The sequence below is a fragment of the Cyprinodon tularosa genome, unplaced genomic scaffold (assembly GCF_016077235.1).
Source record: "Cyprinodon tularosa strain WSP-4 unplaced genomic scaffold, ASM1607723v1 ctg278, whole genome shotgun sequence".
Lineage (NCBI taxonomy): Eukaryota > Metazoa > Chordata > Actinopteri > Cyprinodontiformes > Cyprinodontidae > Cyprinodon > Cyprinodon tularosa.
This window is the reverse complement of record NW_024038983.1, coordinates 571,407-591,202: the sequence shown is the minus strand read 5'-3', so window position 1 is coordinate 591,202 and position 19,796 is coordinate 571,407. Positions and strand designations below refer to the sequence as shown.

The 19,796-nt window shown below is 42.6% G+C and overlaps 1 protein-coding gene across 1 annotated transcript in view; it reads right to left on the bottom strand.

The window, feature by feature from the left end:
* Positions 1-19,796, bottom strand: part of ncanb (neurocan b) — a 259,178-nt gene that overhangs the window by 4,542 nt on the left and 234,840 nt on the right. Inside the window, exons 14-15 of the mRNA XM_038290276.1 lie at positions 12,266-12,410; positions 362-544 (exon numbers count right to left, since the gene is read on the bottom strand). Of these exons, the coding sequence (XP_038146204.1) occupies positions 362-544; positions 12,266-12,410 (328 nt within the window). The remainder of the gene's footprint in view (positions 1-361; positions 545-12,265; positions 12,411-19,796) is intronic.

Below are 19,796 nucleotides of genomic sequence, written 5' to 3'. Positions count from 1 at the left end.
AACATTTTCCCCTCTTTAGCCCACTTCTATTGCACTGAGTGTGAACCTGTCCTTAAATTTATATCTAAAGGAAAGAAAAATAAGAAAAAAAAACAACTTGAAGAATGAACCACTTCAAAGGATACCCAATCACTTCTAAGCAAGCCCAGGGGAATTCATTCAGGCTGCAGCCACGATAATCTTTTGCTTACAATTATTAATAATGAGAGCGGGGCTGGAGAGCCTAAATGCTCACAGTGACATCAGAGCCTCAGGGCTGTTAATGTAGGTCTGCTGCACAGGACCTGAAGGAGAATATGTGCTAAAAATAAAACAAATTAAAGTAGCCTACAGCTTTAAGTAATATCTGGGAAAAACTTACATCTTATGCAGATGATTTTGGGTCGGTCCCACTTGCCATTGGCACGACACTTGGCAGTGGGCACGTGGCGCTGCAGGAAGCCGTCGGCGCACTGGTAACGAACTATGGAGTGGACGTCATAGTGGGAACGCTTCCGACCAATTAGGAAGGCATTATCCACACTGGGAGGGGTTCCACAGAAAACTGGAGACACACAGGGGAATAACATATCAATAAAAAGGACAAACACAGAACAAGGGAATCAAGGATTAAAGAGGAAAGCTGGACAAGCATCAACATCCAGGCTAGATCTATAGGCTGGCCAACCAGAGCAATTTATGCCTTGGACACATCTATTAGTCTGGAAAGGAGCGGGATGAGTCAGAAATTAGTCAGGGGAAACATTTTAGGACTAATCAGATAACTATGTATGAGACACATTTTAAAAAAAAATTAAAGTAAAACAAAAGTCAGATGTTGAATTTTTCCCAATATAAACAGCTCTAATAGTAAATAATACAGGGCATCAGAAAAACGCTGCTCCTTTGCCTTTTATGGTTACAGAAAAATTATGTGACATCATGGACCCGCCTCCCGCACAGTGATTGGTGGAGCCTGTTTTAGACCAAAGAGTATTGAGCCTCACTGGACTGATTTACGCTCCCTGAAAGGCTGGGCATACACTATATGATATTTTCCATCATTGTACTTCAACTCATGCTGTATGATGAAATCTTAGGGTTTAAAAGTTCCCAGCTCATGATGCATGTTATTACACTGTACAGCATGACGCTCTGATACCATCTACCTGCTCACACTGTACGTTCAAAAACCACACGTCGGTTTCAGCACAGAGAGATGGCGCTGGTCGGATTCATCAATCTGGAAGAAAAAGAAGGATTCCCTTGTTTGCACTTGCACAGCACGCAAGGTTCTGGTAAGTTGAATCATTGTGAGCAGGTAGATCACATCAGAGCATCGGGCCCTATAGTTTAAGAACATGCATCATGAGCTTTGAACTTTTAAACCCTGAGATTTTATCATACTGTTTGAGCTGTAGCTGACTAAAACGATTGAAAACATCTTACAGCGTGCCCGACCCAAGACCACCTCCTCTGTTGAGAGAGTTCCAGATTTACAAAGGCGACTTCCTTAACCCCTCACTCATTATTATTGTTCTCTTTAATATTAATTTCCCTGTCCAAGACTTTGTATTTTTTAAATGGTTTTAATCTGTGTTTTGTCTTTGTTTCTGTTAGGGTTCCAGTTTGTTGGGGTTGTTCTATGTTCTTTTTCATTGCCTCCATGCATCCACCAGATGGTGCCATTTTTCCTCTGTTGGCCTGGAGGGCCTCTTCCAGCTTTCAACTACTGACACCTGCAGCTCGTTGGTCATCACTGTCTGAGGAGTATATGAGCAGCAGACTGTCACCATCTCCTTGTCAGAGTGTTTGCCAGTATTGGGTACTCTAGCCCCTCTGAGTTTGCTGAGTCTAACTATGAGCTGCTTCTCTGAGACCCCCAGTCCTAATCTTGTTTCTTTTGTGAATCTCCGGCAGGATTTCAAAAGATCCACTGGATAAGCCTGGTCCTTCAAACCTTGGAAGGAACCCTCTCGTCACACTGAGAAAAGGAAACAATTCACCATCATAACACCGTCCACGTCAGGAAAACAAGTGACAGTCTGCTCCGCTGCTCCTCAGGACCACCAAAGTCTGCCTGTCCACCCTCCAGCAAAGTAATCTCCATATCTGTGCAAGCCTCCACAAACAGGAACTCTCCACAACAGTTTTTATTCTGACGTCGGCAAGTTTTCCCACCGACCTTGAACTCACCACTTTGATCTCTTCCCAGAGCTTCCGCTTCTGCTTTACCTGATCGCTGGAACCTCCCCAAGCTGGAAAACTGTTTTCAGTGTCTTTGTAACTTTTTTTTACTAATAAACTGTTAAACCTTTCTCAATCTCTGTGTGTGCTTCTGCATGTGGGCCAAACACATTAGACCCATCATGACAGTTTCTGCCATTGTGTTTTTATCTTTTGTACGGTGACCTTGAGTGCACCTTTAAAATAAAATGTATTATTTTTATTATTATTACTCAAACCATCTTTCTTAAGGGGTGGGCATCCCGCATGTCCCAGATGTGACTCTGTCCCAGGCTGTACACCTCATTATCATTTGGGTTTCTAACATAATTCCTTCAACTTTTTAAAGAAATTATAGCATGTGACATTGCTCTGATAAGCATAGAGGTACAAATCATTCCAAGGTAAATGCTCGATCCAAGATAGGTGAAAGTCAAGATAGCTGGCAAAAGGAAGAGGAAGATTTATGCTTCATTTTGCCAGTTGAGCTACCATAGGGACATCCTGATGGTCCAAGTTACGGTACTAGGAGAAATACGGTTGCACATGATTTTTTTGTGTGAAAGGAAATATAAGCCTTACCAAAATTATGATTTTGTTAAGGCCTATTTGGTCTTTATTTGGTGGCAGTCATATTGTGTGTGACTCTTGCAAATACACGTACCTTAATATGTTTTGTGTTTTTTAAGGGAGAGATTCAGCCCTTCACTGAATTTGCGTAACTAAGTTTTTTTTTTTTTGTTAATTTCCAGAAGTCTGTACTTCCAGTTTAACCACAACTTTATCATCTCTGGGCCTGTTTGTTGCATAATGACAGCTGAAAGACTTAAGGGTTTTCAGATTCAGAAGAGCAGCCTGAAACTGCTTTCCTACCCTGGATATTGTTCTTACTGATGAGCCAGTAAAAGGTGAAAGGGTAGGAGCTAGGAGCAGGAGGTATGGGCTATAATATGAGGTATTTGGATCCAGAAAGTTTCTAACACTTTTGTCTACATCTGGTTCTTTGAACCGATTTCACAGAATAAATCTAAAAGGTAACTTATGTGTTGCCCTTTTTGTAAAAATGTGACAGTAACAAAAAAAGAAAAATCTTTCTTTGTCTGTTTCAAAGATTCATGTCACCTAAAACATGCTAAATTTAAGAAAGCACAAACAAACACTTGGACTTAGACCAAAACTTAGAACACTACTGGAGGTAAAAAATCATAATCTGGATTTTATTTCTGCAGGACAGCAAAGTCAGAGTAAAGCTGAGAGTGAGTGGGTGCCTGTCATATTTTTGACATATGAGGAGCGAGGATGTTTACAGAAGCTGCAGGTGATAGACTCGTCAGAGAGTGACAGGATGAAAAAGCCACAGGGAGACACTCCTACAGTCTCCAGGAAGACTGGAGGGCTGAGAGTTTCTGGATTCACAGCCATGATTCATCTTCAACCTTCTTTAAATAGTTATGTTGAATAAACTCTGTAATCCAAACACACATCACAGCTAGTTATTTTTTTATACCAATAGCTGAACTGGTATCTGTATTATTTCTACAGTACCTGTCCTGAATTGCAGTTCTTTTAAAACGGTTCTAAAGACCTATCAGTTTAGGTCAATTTTTGCTTCCTCCAGTGGACAAAACCTGTATTGTTTTGCCTGAAAGGAGACAACATTTCCATGAGAACCAGCTTGGTAAAATCCTGATCACTGGTTGCCAGCAGTTGGGTTGAACAACATTTCTGTTACCAGTGGCTCTGAAGGATAAATAGCGATGGGGTCATGAATCTACTGAATATCAACCCTCTGAAGTTGTTTTGTGTGGGAGGGTTACTGGAACCCTCCTCAAAGTCGCTTAGTGTCAGTGAAAGCAATAAAGACCGCCTCAGGCCAAACAGAGGGGTCATTCAACTAGTTGTAAGTAAATGGATGATGTTATGAAAATAATTTATGAGGTTTGAAAAGTTATTTCATTTTGGTTTAAAGGCACAGTTACGCTTGACCGATATAGGTATTTGAAATGAGTGATGCGGACACAACTTCTGCAGCTTATCTTTTAATAAAGATATTTATCTACAATTAAAGGTCCTGTTTAGGGCTGAAGCAATTAATCGGATTAATTGTGAATAATCAATTATTGAAATAATCGTCAACTAATTTAGTAATTGTTAAATGTTTAATCGGAGTATAGAGACTCTAAAACATGCCTTTAGCTGACAGAACGACCAACTTAGAAGAGGAATTATAGCAAAATTGTAGAACATATGTAAGCATTTTGTATTTAAGTTTAAAAAATATTTTATTTCATCAATATGCAATGGAAAATTTTCACCTTGTTTAATTTCATAAAACGTTTTCTTCAACGAATCCTTGGCTATCTAATCATAAAGGGGGAAGTGGCAGCCTTCGGTGGGAGGGGCAGCCTAATGGTTAGTGCATAGAGCTCTGAATCCTGAGGTTGTGAGTTCAAAACTCACTTCCACAGACTACCAATCTGGCTCTCTGAGCAAGACCCTTAAACCCCAATCGCCCAACGATGGCAGCCTACTGTTCCCCAAGGGGATGGGTTAAATGCAGAGATAATTTTTTCCAATTTGAGATCAATAAAATGAAATTATTATAAAAAAAAATATATATCAGCAGATTATTCAATTTGCTAAATAAGTGTCCATTGCAGCCCTATTGCTGTTATATAAAACAACCAATGGTACCATGAACTGTTAAGGGTTTCCTTTGAACGAGAAACTGATCGACAGCATTGCAGATCCTCCACCCTACTTAAAAGAGGACATACAGTGTTTTTCCACATATAGTATAACATTTTATGGCAAACTAAACGAAATAGTTGTTGCTGAAAGGTCAGCGATAGACTTACAGTATCTAAAGAGTCGTAGTAAATTTAAAGGACACATTTTTCTTGTATTATATAATTTGCCTTTCTATTACTCCTCATAAAGAGATTTTTAGTGCAGAGTTACTGTTCATTGTGTCAGATGAAGATGAAATCTTCTGTCAGTGGATAAATATATATATATATATAATATATTAAAAGTTGTATTATAAATATTTAATGTGAGATTATGATACTGTTATAAAAGATTGATATATATCTTAAGGCGTTCGTCTCTCTCTCACTTTGAAATGGGACATGGTACTAATAAATATAGCTTTCACTGTTAATAACGTCTAGAAGTCAAACCATTACAGATTTTTTCTGAAACTTTAATCATGCTTCACAGGGAAGGGAAAATATGCAATCAGAAAAATGTTTGCAAGCATGTCTAATCTAAATGATCCGGCGTCTTTTAAAAGGGAGAGCTATTCAGATATGAAACTGTAAATGTGCTGCTCAGGGTTTTTAAGTTGTGAAATAGGAGCAGAAGGAAAATTAACCTCACTGCTGTGAGAGGGGAAGATCACTGAATCCACAAAGACGGATGGCTAAAAGGGTAGTTTTCTGTCCGACTACAACCCTTTACCCAACTGGGATCTTGTTTTCTTTTCTTTTTTTATGCAGTGAGTGAAGGTGTGTCAGATGTACTAAAAGATGGATGAAAGAAAATGTCAGTAAACTAAAAAAGAAGCAACTGGGGCAGAGAATTTATGGAAAATGTCTTTGTGGTATAAAGCTAAATAGATGTCAAACTATATGAGTCAGAATGAACATCTTCACCACTGAAACTAAAGGGACAAGCAAACAAATGGGAACTGAGGATTATATTAACTATCTCAGATGTGTCTTATTCTTGCAGCAAGAAGAAATGTACTCTCACATTAATTCTAATTAATAGAGAATACTTAATAAATATGAGCAGGACACATTTGTTTGTGTGTTTTTCAAGGTTGCATACTTTGGATGTGTGTGAGGTTTTATTTGTGCTTTTATAACTGTGTAGGCTTGTATTTGACTGTATGATCTGGTTGAACTGTAAAGTGCCTTGAGATGACATGTGTTGTGAATTTGGCACTGTATAAATAAACTGAATTAAATTGAATTGTAGTAGCAGGGGTCTGTCAGTGTGAGGTGGAGGAATGGGAAGAGCTACAGACAGTTTGATGCTGAGTCGCCTCAGCTCTCCTTTATGGCCTCAAAGCATCCACACACCCGCTGAAAATCATGACAGGGAAAAATGGGAGAAATGTAAAGTGTGTGTAGTTGTGCTTTTTCAACCAGGTACTTCAGCGAGAGGGAGAGAGATTCACATGGGAGCAGTAGATATGGACAGATTCATTTTTGTTATTAAGGAACAAACAGCAACACTTGTCTTACTGAATGTTACTGGTGCCAGCTGCCGAGAGCAACTGTGAAATTAGGGTTTTATTGTGCAGGGCTGTTAACACAGAGATACAAACAGATAAAAAACCCTCCCCAAACCAAAATGTCTAAGCCTTTCTCCTTTACTGCTTTAATCATCCTTGTGCGCTTCTGACTATTCTTCTGCTCTTTGTACCCCACTGACCCCAGGTCACAAGTGATGTTTTGTATTTTGTTTTCTAATAGTCAAACAAGAACAGACTGAATATAGCAGCCCTATGTTGCATTCAAAGCCTCTTGGAATTTCAAATATTTTCTCATACAAGAGCCCCTAACACGAGTGTATTTTGATTGGAGTGTGTTGGATCATCACAGAGTGGTAAACTGAACCAGACTAAATGGGAAATCTGGCTTTTTCTTATAGCCACTATCCCACAAATGTCACCTTTGTTTGATGCACATTCATTTACCCCACCTGAGCTTCAGATCTTTGCAGCTCCTCCAAACTGACAATGCATCTCAGCTAATTTTGGGATTGATGCTCTCCTTGCCAGACCTCTGAATTTAAGCAGGACTGCTGCAGATCTGTCCTCTTTACTTTCAGGCGATAGATTGAACACTGCTTTCAGATTTTCTAATATAACCTCATTCTGCTGTGAGCTTCTCTGCAGCTTTATCCTGGTAACCTGTCTGTCTTCATGTGTCAGTTTCTTTCACTTAGATTCTCTAACAAACATCTCTGGCCTTAACATATCATCTCCATGTTTACTGAGAATAAGTGGACTCAATCTTCTGAGTTGTGAAACCATTTAGTTGCACTTGATTTGTTGGGATCTGGAGATCTACCACCGGTCTCCAGCAGAGACATATACCTAAAACTAATACGTTTGTGGTGATTTATGACATGATTTGATTTAGATGTTTCAGAGTAGAGGTCTCTGAATGCAAGCCTGTATAATGTTAATGTTGCTTAGAAATGTTTTTGAAAATCCAAACCATTGTGGGCTGCTTCTGTTTATCTATCTCTTAAATTCCTATAGAAATTATTTCTGAAGTTTTGGTTTTAACATGTGAACATATGACAATGTTTAGACGTTTATGCTTTCAAAGAGAAGTTACTGTTAATCATTTCCCATGACTTAAAGCTTTCCTTGCAGTCATTGCCTTTTTGTTATTTGACTTTGCCTCTTTAAACTTCCAGGCCCATAAATATATCATAAATTAGATAATATATAAATAGAGAAGATGGTTTCTGGCTGAGATCCCGGTCATCTTTCCTTTACAGTTCTCATTCTGCAGCCAATTATATAAACAAGAGGACCTAAGAAATTCTTATTACAATACATTTCAGTAATTCTGGACATTTCTTCATAACCATTGACCCCACTACCGTAGAACAGGTGCAATAGCTGGTAAAAGCACTGTTATTAGCCCTTTTATTTCCCAAAAATGCCCACAGTGTTTGAACAGGAGGCTATACAAATTTAGCCTTTAAACTTCTGCGTATAGTAATTAGTTGAAAGAGGTGGAATAATACTATAAAGCATGCTCTGCTGACAGTGATTCTGTTCATGTTTTTCGGAAAGAGCTGAGAGCAAATAGGCAGTGATGGGAGTAACGGCGTTGAAAGTAACGGCGTTTGCGCCTTGTCATGACTCATGAGATCGTTACGGGTGTTAACGTACAGCACACACAAAAGATGGAGAGTGAGGAGGACTCCAGCAGCAAAACAGCGTTTTCCAGATGGAAATACCGGTGTTACGTCGAGCTGCGTTTCCTCATCAGATACGGTTTCCCCTGCATCTCCGCACAGTGCAGGCGGCACGATTCACCGCGGACGCGCGGACAGACAGACAGACAGACAGACAGATAGATAGATAAATAGATAGATAGATAGATAGATAGATAGATTGATTGATTGATTGATAGATAGATGTTGCAGTATCTATAACAACCCAAACACACAGGATTACAGAATTAGACATCCCCAGGTATTAATTTCATACACTCACCAAATCCTCACCAAAACTTCACACCCATGAGTGGAGGTAATGCAGCCTGATGATGTTTACACCACATCAGATAGTGTTCCCCCCATGTTAAGAAGAGTGGAACGCTATCTGACAGGGTTTAGAAGCCCATCAGATACCGTTCCCCCCATGTTATGCAGGGAAACGCTATCTGATGGGGTTTATAGGCCCGTCAGATAGCCTTCCCCCCGATGTCATTTACTCTCTCTGCAGGTACTTGTCTTTGTCGTCCACTTTATTCAACTGGCTTTTGAAACACACTGCGAGATGGTGGGGGTGGGGTGGTGAGGGTAACGGGGGCGAGAAACGCACAAGTAACGCAATAGTTACTTTTACTAGTAACTAGTTACTTTTATTGTGGAGTAACTCAGTTAGTAACTCAGTTACTTTTTGGGAGAAGCAATTAGTAACTATAACTAATTACTTTTAGTAACGTGCCCAACACTGCAAATAGGCTGAGACACCTGGCAGATTTTTCCAATTAAAATGTTATGAGTGCTTCTTTGGCAAGGCAAGTTTTCCAATTTTCCTAAAAATGCTGATTAGTGGTGTGTTCTTTTAAAAATAAAAATGGAAACCAAAAATACATTTATTAAAACATGTTAATATATACTTGCATATCAAATCCAACGGCTTAATGTTAAGTGTTATCATTGAGAATATAATCTAAAGGCAAATATTTTTCCTCCATTTTCTAAATGAGCCTCTATCTGTGCAGCATCAAGCTGGATTATTTTGTGAACAGCTGCACACATGACGAACATTTCAACCGCTTTTCGATAAACAGGAACAAAAAGCATGGCCCCCTGCGTGAGAGAGGTGGATCAATGTCTGACAGGTTCCACTGATGGGATGACAAAGATCACCTGAGCAGGGCGGGGGTAATTAGAAATGCGGCAGGGAACTCCCAGCGTGACGCTGACAAACTTCAATGATAGGACAAGACAGTACATGGGGTTACTTGGGAGAGAAAAAGGGGCTGATGGTGGGGAGTCGCTACAAGATGAAAAGATACTGGTAATTTCAAGTGACAAATTGAGGTCAGAGGTGACCTAGATGCTGGAGATGTGTGACAGTGTGCTTTACAGGCTTCCTTGAATGGGAATTAGCTACGTGTTTATTCTGGAATAAAGCAGGAACGCCTCTTAAGGTTTTAATACTAGACCTGTGTCAAAGCAGGGATTTTGGTTTTATTACCATGATGACTATCTAGAAAATTTCTTTTCCTTTTTCTTTAAAGGGAAAGTGTGGTCAGCAAGGAATAATCAATAGATAATTATCTATACCTAAAACTAATATGTTTGTGGTGATTTAATGAATCAGCGTTATTCAGTAAAATTATTCATTTTGCCCAAATATAGTAACATCTCGCTCCTGCCATCTTCCAGCAGTGACGCCACGGTGCGATAAGCCTAGCACCATTTCCCCCGCTTTATAAGCAAAATCAATGGGAACTACTAGGCACATCTGCATGTATGACGTCATTTGCGAGCCGGACTGGAGTTGTGACAGGCAACTAATTCAGCTAGCTAATCTGAATGGTTCAATTCCATTTCGAGAGCGAGATCATCAGTGATAGAAGCACTAGACATCTTCCAGGCATGTGAGTAAAACTAGCAGCAGTTCAGCGGACAGGAAGAATGAACGGTAGCCAACATGCCCAGATGACGTCATACGCCCTCCGCCTTTTTTAAAAACATAGAAATATAAAAAAATAAAACCGCGGATGTGTGGGGAAAAGTGATTCACCTACACATTATGAATGCTGGCTTCCCATAAATTATAAATTATGAACAGCTTAGTTTGTGCCTTCAAGTCGTTGCCCATAGGAAGACATTACTTGGATATAACCTGTTCTGAATATCTTCAGAACAGCTCCAGATGACACAAAACTCATATAGTCAAGTAGAACATGATGTAATAACGTAAGATCAAGGGCCCAATGTTTCCCTTTAAGGCAGCATCCAGGGCCTTTTCTCTGGCGTATACACTTTTTAACTCCTTGTCGCTCTATTTGGGTTTCTGTTTGTACTTTCGCATTTCTATTTCCATAAAATTACATTTATCATTTTATTAGTATTTAACCTAAAGAATAGCCAAAAAGGCACTAAACCTTCATTGGTTGGTAGGCCGCCCTACCACGTCACCATGTGGTGTTAATTACATTAAGTTAGGTATTTGTTTGTATCAATAAGATGATCATTACCACCAAGAGTTTATAACGAGTGATGTAAAGCGAGTACTTGTGAAAAAACAATTTGTAGAAGATAATCGAGAAAATGTCATAATGACATTTATTCATAATGTCATTATGACATTTCCTCGATTATCTTCTAGAATGTTTATGAATAAATAAAATATCTTTTTTTGGGGGGGTTGTCAAACTAAATATTACATCATCTTTGCCTCTTTCACATACAATCACATAGATCTTTAAAATAAAACAGAATTGGCTGAGCACTCAGAGATTTTATATACTAGAAAATGGATAAAACACATCTGTCTCATTTAGAAAACAAGAGAAAATACAGTAAAACTATTTTTCAATCATAAGGGGATATATAAGCCTTATTATGTCCATCGCTAAACCATGTTTGTGTTCCTCTTTCACAGTCCAACAGAGCCACGGCTTAATATTAGTCTGAAACCTCTTCAGAGCCCCTGGTTTCCCATGTTTTATCTAAACCTCACTTACTGCTTCACTTACACCCAATTTTTTATCACTTATACTCCTTGTTGACAGTATTGAGATGAGGAACGCTCTGCTTGGAAAAAAAAAGACGGCTTATGCCTTATGGCATGAAATAAGTTTAATTTCAGGAAAAGTCTTCAGAGGAACTTTATTTTTTTCTGTAACTGTGAAACAGCTTTAGTAATAGTTTGTCACAGAGGTCGGCCTTAAATTGGTTTCCCCCTGACATAATTAAAAAAGTTATACAGCCCAAAAACTGCTCAAAACTGGGCTAAGATTTCAAGCTTTGCTCTCCCCAGAGTTTTCACTTGTCCAATAAAATGTGTTTGTTACGTTACAAAAAGCTTTTATTGTGTCAGTATTTTTGCCTCTGGTCATAAATGTGACCTGTATCCAAATAGGTGGTGAAAATCAGCTCTAATAGGCTCCCAAAGGAGCATTTAGTGGTCTGGCACTAAAAAACACAGAGGACAAAAGGAATATAGCTACGGAGGTTTAACCAAACATTATGTTTTCTTCTATTGTCTAGGATGACTTCGAGTTTCACAGGTATAAGAAAGGAATTATTCGTTTGCCCGAAGATGAATTTGAAAGGCTGAAAAAGATGATTTGACTCAGAACCAGGGCTGTGAAATAAGCAGCATTTTGAAAACCACCTAAAGTGAAGGAAAGAGGATGATGGGAGCTCCGTTAGTGAGAGTCTGAGGAGCTGAATATGTGGTGATTGAAGAGGCTCAGAGGTAATCTCATCCTCCATATGGGAGACATGTGTAATGTAAAGTATGACACAGTCGGGGTGTTTATAATCACCTTAAGGTTTGGGTTTTTATCACTCCCTGAGGTTTCACAGCAGAGGGTTGGAACACTTCTGAAATGATTTGCATTAAAAAAGTTTCACGAACTTCTGCTCAAGATTTTTTTAATCCATTGTTAATGCACTTTTATTACTGAATCAAGCAGAACACAGGAATCAGGTTGTTTCTATTTGCTCTCATTCTGCATCTGTCATACACAGATGATTCCTCAGCCTCGCTCTTTAAATGTGATTAATCTATTTTACATCCTGCAATACACTTCCTGCTGCAGGCCTCTGCGCTCACCTGTTCCTTTTTTGCAGACGTAGGGCAGATTGTAGTTGCAGGGCACGTCGTTCCATTTGCCGCTTTCATGAGCGATCATTACCACACAATCCTCTCCTCCAGCGAAGAAGTTGTCAGGCTGGTTTTCCCGCCAGTTTTCATATTGCTACAGAAATGCAGAAAGTTAAGAATGGCAACAACTGAATAAAATGCTTTTATTGGATGGCTCTAAGCAAACAGTTTAAGTTAGTAGTGGGATAAAAAGAGGATATATTAAAATGCTTATAGATTTCTTCTTACAGTGGTGTCCATTTCTTAAAGTGCTCTCTAGATGCTGCAACATGTGACCATATCTCCTGGTGTGTGGTCAAAGTGTGCTAATAAAACCTGCTTTAATAGCTTTTGCTGCTAATATATTTGCTAACATTAAAGTCGCTTAAAGTTGCTTAGTTGCCCATTCTGAGTACAAGTTATAAGCAGTCAAAAATACAACCTGCTACCTGACACGCTTTTCATTGCTAGCGCCTGCTTTAGCTTCCTACTGAGCTAAATTAAAGGTTTTTAGGAACTACAGTCTGAAATTTGGTCGTCTTTGATTTAAAGCTACATTTTGGGAACTATTAAACTATGTTTTATTTTTCTTTGAAAACAAATAAATTTTAATGTTTGGATTTCCAAAAAATATCACCTGAATCTCATCTAATCTTATAATCGAGCTACCAGTATTCAGTAGTCTAGCTGTAAAAAAAGGGTGAAGGGTGGTGATGGATGATGGTGGATATATATATATATATTTTTTTTTTTCCACAGGCATATAGCCTAATTAATATATTCTATTAACCTAAAGCAGAGGTCTTCAAAGTTTTCCAGGATTAGGACCCCCAAACTGATGGCGAGATGGAGTGGGGACCCCCTAATTATATATATTGTATGAAATTGTGTTATATCAAACGGGTCCTATAGTCACTCTATTGCATATGGAGTAATGTAACGAAAGTAATTTCGCCCTGAGATTATTAAAGTATTTCTGATTCTGATTCCTGGTTGATGGGACAGGTGCTTTACGACAGCGGTCCCCAACCACCGGGTCGCGGACCGGTACCGGTCAGTGGGTCATGTGGTACAGAAAAAAGTATATATGTATATTAGGGATGGGACGATTTATGAAAACCGTCCGAACCGTTCAATTCGACTGTCTCGGTTCGATTTGCGTGTGTTTCGTTCGGTTCATGCGCTGCTCCTTTTTCTCATAGGCGAAGCATTTAGACTACAGAGCAGAAGGTGGCGGTACTGCGACCAAAGCCAACCACCAGTAGCAAACAAGAAGAAGAAGCGAAGCAGCTTAGCCGGGTGTAGCAGGGAAAAAAATCAGTTGTTGTGGAGAATTGTGTCGGAATGGCGAGTGGGAAAGAACAGGAGTGTTGGGAGCTGGAGAAAATCCCATCTTTCTCCAGCAGAGTCCGCCGTGGATCCTCTGAGGGAGCCTCCTGCACAGGTGCAGCTCATCAAGATCATCAGAGGATCCACTACATAAGCTGTCTTCAGACCTTGCCTCAACGCCGCAGTGTTGTTCCAGTTGGTCAGCGCTAAAGCCTTGATCTCAGTGATTTTCCTTGACGCTAATTCCTAGTTGGATTCTAACCTCTGTTTCTGTGCCTCTAGGAAACTCGTGCTTCCTCCGTGTAAGCTTTGGAAGAGCTAACCTGCCGAGCCGAAACTCAGAGCCAAACCCTGAAGATTCTCAGTCAACCTCCAAGCAGCTCTGGGCTTGAGCTGGGAAACCAAGGCCAAGGTCTGCTCAAGCTAGACGTGAGACGCTGAAGCAGCTAACGGACTCTGCTACTAAATCCTTCTCCAGGACCAACAGTGACTCTCCCAAAGAGAACCTCAAGAACCCTCAAGGTACTATCTGTGCACCATTGGAAAACTAACCCCGTCAACAGTCCTTAACTGTGCTGTCCCTCACGCAGACTCCGGTGAAACCAGAATCCAGGCCCGAACCAGTCTTCTGCATATTCAGTGTGATTGTGCAAATAAACTTGTTAAACTTTTCATCCTGTGTCCGTCAGTGGTGTTCTGCATCTTTGGGTCTCCATTAGAGAACCGATCATGACAGAACACTGCGGCCAAACTCAAGGCCCAGCAGAACATCTCCGTCAACTCCTGGAGGAGCGGGATGCCCAGATCCACAGACAAGTTCAAACTCTGAGTGAGTTAAATTCACGCATCGAATCCCAAGATTATCTTATCCGTAATTTCTCCAGTCGTTTGAATAATGCTAACGCTACCCCTTCTCCACAACCATTTCCGGGTCCAGTTCCCCCTCCGAGGTCACCAGCTGTGACGTCATCTGAGTTCCGCCCTAGCCTACCAGAAAAATTCTCTGGAGATATGAAGAAGTGCAAAGGATTTTTATTTCTGTGTCGTCTGATTTTCATGAACTCCCCTGATAGTTTCCCCACGGACCACAAGAAGATAACTTTTGTTCTCTCTCAGTTAACAGGAAGAGCCTTGGAATGGGCTCAGGCCAGATTTGCCTCCGACGATAGCTTAAACTGCATTTTCTCCGACTTCATCTCTGAATTTAACCAGGTATTCAATCAAGAAACCGACCAAGCAATTGATTCCAGAGCTCTTTTTAACTTAAAACAGGGAGATTCTTCGGTGGCTGAATTCTCAATTAACTTCCGGGTTAAGGCGGCAGCTTCCGGATGGAACCAAAGCTCCCTGAAAGGAGCCTTTTTCATGGCATTAAATGATCAGATCAAAGATAAACTCGCCCACCCTCGACGAACCTGCCTCCCTCGAAGATTTAATTCGCCTCTCCATCAGACTAGATAATAGAATTCGAGCCAGAAACAGTTCTAAGAAGCAGAGTAATTTTTCTTCTGCCTCACATAACGTGACTGTTTGTTCTCCCTCTACAGAGCAGATGCCCACTCTGAAGTCTAAGCCCCAGTCTCTTCCATTGCCTGTTCAGGCCTCTCATTCGGGCGAAAAGGATTTCGAATCTATGCAGGTGGGACACACCAGGCTCACTCCGGAGGAGAGACAGAGGCGTCTTCTAAGTAGACTATGTATCTACTGTGGTGAGAGTGGACACTTCATCGCCTCCTGTCCGGCAAGATTAAGAGGTCGGGGTCCGCCAGAGGATCTGAGGAGTCTGGCGGGCCAAATAAACACAATTAAATCTCCTCGACTGTTGCTGCCAGCCACCCTTTTCTGTAATAACCAGAGTCTCTCCTTCTCCGCCTTCATCGACTCAGGCTGTGAGCGTAATCTAATCGACTCAGACCTCGTCCAGCAGCTCCAGATTAAAACCGTTCCCCTGTCTCAGCCTCTCAGTGTGTCCGCCATAGACGGAAAGAGACTTCATCGTGTTACCCACCAAACCCAGCCCCTCGAGCTACTTTTGTCAGGTAACCACCGAGAAACTATCACCTTTTTTGTGTTTCCCTCTGCATGTTCCCCCCTGGTCCTCGGATTCGAGTGGTTGGAGAAGCATAACCCTCACATAAATTGGACCAAACGTCTCCTGGAATCATGGTCTACTACGTGCCACGAAACATGCCTTCGTTCTGCTGCCCCGATGTTGGGGCCTCCTAGAGGTGGGGGGGAGATGGACTCTCCTGACCTTTCTTCAGTTCCCTCTGAGTACCACGACTTAGCCCCCGTCTTCAGTAAGGTCAGTGCGACGTCCCTACCTCCACATAGACCATACGATTGTGCCATAGAACTTTTACCTGGTGCTCCTCTTCCAAGCAGCAGATTGTATAACATTTCCAAACCAGAAAGAGAGACTATGGAGAAATACATCAACGAATCATTGGCTGCTGGAATAATCCGTCCTTCATCCTCTCCCCTGGGCGCCGGTTTCTTCTTCGTGGGCAAGAAGGATGGTTCCCTGAGGCCATGCATTGACTATCGAGGTTTGAACCAAATTACAATTAAAAACAAATACCCACTGCCTCTTCTCGCCTCAGCCTTTGAACCAGTGCAGGGTGCAACTGTCTTTACCAAGCTGGATTTAAGAAACGCTTATCACCTCCTCAGAATACGAGAGGGTGATGAATGGAAGACTGCCTTTAAGACACCCTTGGGCCAATTTGAATACCTGGTGATGCCTTTTGGTCTGACTAACGCCCCAGCCTGTTTCCAAGCCCTTGTTAATGATGTTCTCAGAGATTTCCTCAACGTGTTTGTGTTTGTTTACATTGATGACATTCTCATTTATTCCAAGGATCTCCATGAACACAAGAGACATGTCCGTCTCGTTCTACAGAGACTACTGGAGAATAAGCTGTTCGTGAAAGCCGAGAAATGCGAATTTCATCAGTCTTCAGTCACCTTTCTGGGGTTTGTGCTCGAGGGCGGCCAGGTAAAACCTTCTGAGGACAAGATCAAGGCAGTCCTAGATTGGCCAGTTCCAGAGAATCGAAAGCAACTACAGAGGTTTTTAGGTTTTGCTAACTTCTATCGTTGGTTCATAAGGAACTATAGCCAAACCGCCCTTCCATTAACCTCACTGACGTCTTCCAAACGAACTTTTCAGTGGAACCCCGAGGCCCAAGCTGCATTCGAGAAATTAAAATCCATGTTTTCCAGAGCACCTGTACTAATTCAACCTGATCCTTCAAAACAATTCATCCTTGAGGTAGACGCTTCAGATTCCGGTGTTGGAGCTGTTCTTTCTCAGAAACTCGATTCAGATCAAAGAATACACCCTTGTGCCTTTTTTTCCCGTAAGCTCTCCTCAGCTGAACAAAACTATGATGTGGGTGATCGTGAGCTCCTGGCAATCAAACTGGCGTTGGAAGAATGGAGGCATTGGCTGGAGGGAGCTGAGCATCCGGTCCTTGTGTGGACTGACCACAAAAATCTGGCTCACATCCAGTCAGCCAAACAGGCTAACCCTCGCCAATCCAGGTGGTCCATCTTTTTCTCCCGATTTAATCTTATTATCACCTACAGACCCGGATCCAAGAACGTGAAGCCCGATTCTCTCTCTCGTCTCTACTCCGTCGATCATCCTGAGACACCTGAACCTGTTCTCCCAGCCTCATGCACCGTAGGAGTGGTCAACTGGGAAATAACGGACCTAATCAACTCAGCCCTAGCCACCGAACCAGATCCAGGTACCGGTCCGTCTAACCGCACATATGTCCCTTCTTCTGTCAGGTCCCGTCTGATCCAGTGGATGCATGCCGCAAAATTCTCCGCTCATCCAGGAGTGAGTAGGACTGTCGCTCTAATCTCCAGGCGCTTCTGGTGGCCTACGCTCCATCGAGACGTTAAAGAGTATGTGTTGGCCTGTCCCACATGTGCTCGTAACAAGGCCTCACATCAACCTCCTTCTGGTCTCCTTCAACCACTACCTGTTCCCTCGCGTCCATGGTCCCACATAGCCATTGATTTCGTCACCGGTCTCCCTGTCTCCCGAGGTATGTCCGCCATACTAACCATTGTCGACCGTTTCTCTAAGTCTTGCCATCTAGTTCCCCTGAGAAAACTTCCCACGGCCTTCCAGACAGCCCAGCTTCTAATTAAACATGTTTTCCGGCTTCATGGCATCCCCCAGGAGATTCTATCGGACAGAGGTCCCCAATTCATATCCCAGGTATGGAAGGCTTTTTGTTCTGCTCTCGGCTGCAAACCATCTCTCACCTCAGGTTACCATCCTCAAACGAATGGCCAGACCGCGCGTATGAACCAGCATCTGGAATCCACCCTCCGCTGTCTAACATCAAATAACCCGGTGGATTGGAGCCAATACCTTCCATGGATAGAATATGCCCACAACTCTCTCCGTTACGCATCCACTGGACAGTCTCCATTCCAGGTCAGTCTCGGATATCAACCACCTCTTTTCCCCGCAGATGAGAGAGAGATATCGGTGCTGTCGGTGAACCAACACATCCGTCGCTGTCGGAGGATTTGGAGGGAGACCATCGCCACACTTAACCAGTCATCTGAGTCAGTCAAGCGTTTCGCTGACGCCAAGAGACGCCCCGCCCCTGAGTATTCTGTGGGCCAGGAAGTGTGGCTTTCCACTCGAGACATCCCCCTCAAGGGGATGTCTCGAAAACTTTCCCCGAGATTCATAAGCCCATTCAAGATTTCACGTGTTATCAACCCATCAGCTGTCCGTCTCCAACTTCCTCCAAGTCTCCCAGATCAAGCCTGTTTCCTCGAGCCCTCTGTGCCCGCCATCCGACTCCCCACCACCCGCCCTGGAAGTCGATGGCCATCCGGCCTTCACGGTCCGCCGCATAGTAGACTCCCGTCGACGAGGTCGCGGATGGCAGTACCTCGTCGACTGGGAGGGCTACGGACCGGAGGATCGTCAGTGGGTCCCAGGCTCGTACATCCTCGACCCTGCTCTCATCGAGGAGTACGAGCGTTCCTGTCCTTCCACTTCCTCCGGACCGCCAAGGGGCGGTCGTTGAGGGAGGGGTACTGTAGGGAGCTGGAGAAAATCCCATCTTTCTCCAGCAGAGTCCGCCGTTGATCCTCTGAGGGAGCCTCCTGCACAGGTGCAGCTCATCAAGATCATCAGAGGATCCACTACATAAGTTGTCTTCAGACCTTGCCTCAACGCCGCAGTGTTGTTCCAGTTGGTCAGCGCTAAAGCCTTGATCTCAGTGATTTTCCTTGACGCTAATTCCTAGTTGGATTCTAACCTCTGTTTCTGTGCCTCTAGGAAACTCGTGCTTCCTCCTTGTAAGCTCTGGAAGAGCTAACCTGCCGAGCCGACCCTCAGAGCCAAACCCTGAAGATTCTCAGTCAACCTCCAAGCAGCTCTGGGCTAGAGCTGGGAAACCAAGTCCAAGGTCTGCTCAAGCTAGACGTGAGACGCTGAAGCAGCTAACGGACTCTGCTACTAAATCCTTCTCCAGGACCAACAGTGACTCTCCCAAAGAGAACCTCAAGAACCCTCAAGGTACTATCTGTGCACCATTGGAAAACTAACCCCGTCAACAGTCCTTAACTGTGCTGTCCCTCACGCAGACTCCGGTGAAACCAGAATCCAGGCCCGAACCAGTCTTCTGCATATTCAGTGTGATTGTGCAAATAAACTTGTTAAACTTTTCATCCTGTGTCCGTCAGTGGTGTTCTGCATCTTTGGGTCTCCAGTAGAGAACCGATCATGACAAGGAGACGCGCCAGCAGCACTTTATAGGTCTGCTGTATGGAACCACTTTGCATTTAGAGTGACCTACGATGACGGCGGAAAGAAAGTTGTGGATAAAATTGCAACAGTGTGCAAGCATTGTGCAACACGTTTTGTTTATGCTAACAGCAACATGTCATGCTAACCCCGAAAGCCCTCATACTCCGTCAGCAACCCCCGCTCTGCCCCACTGCGCTCCGGACCGGCTGCTCAAAGCAAAGCCTACCCACTGTGGCTCCCGTCCGCTACCCTCTGAGTCCCTTGTAGATGGTAGAGAGCATGCGCGAGATGATTAAATTCAAAGCAGCAAAACATATGGAAATGATCCAGGGTTTCCGCGGATCATTTAAAATAATTACAATCCATTATTTTTTGAGGGAT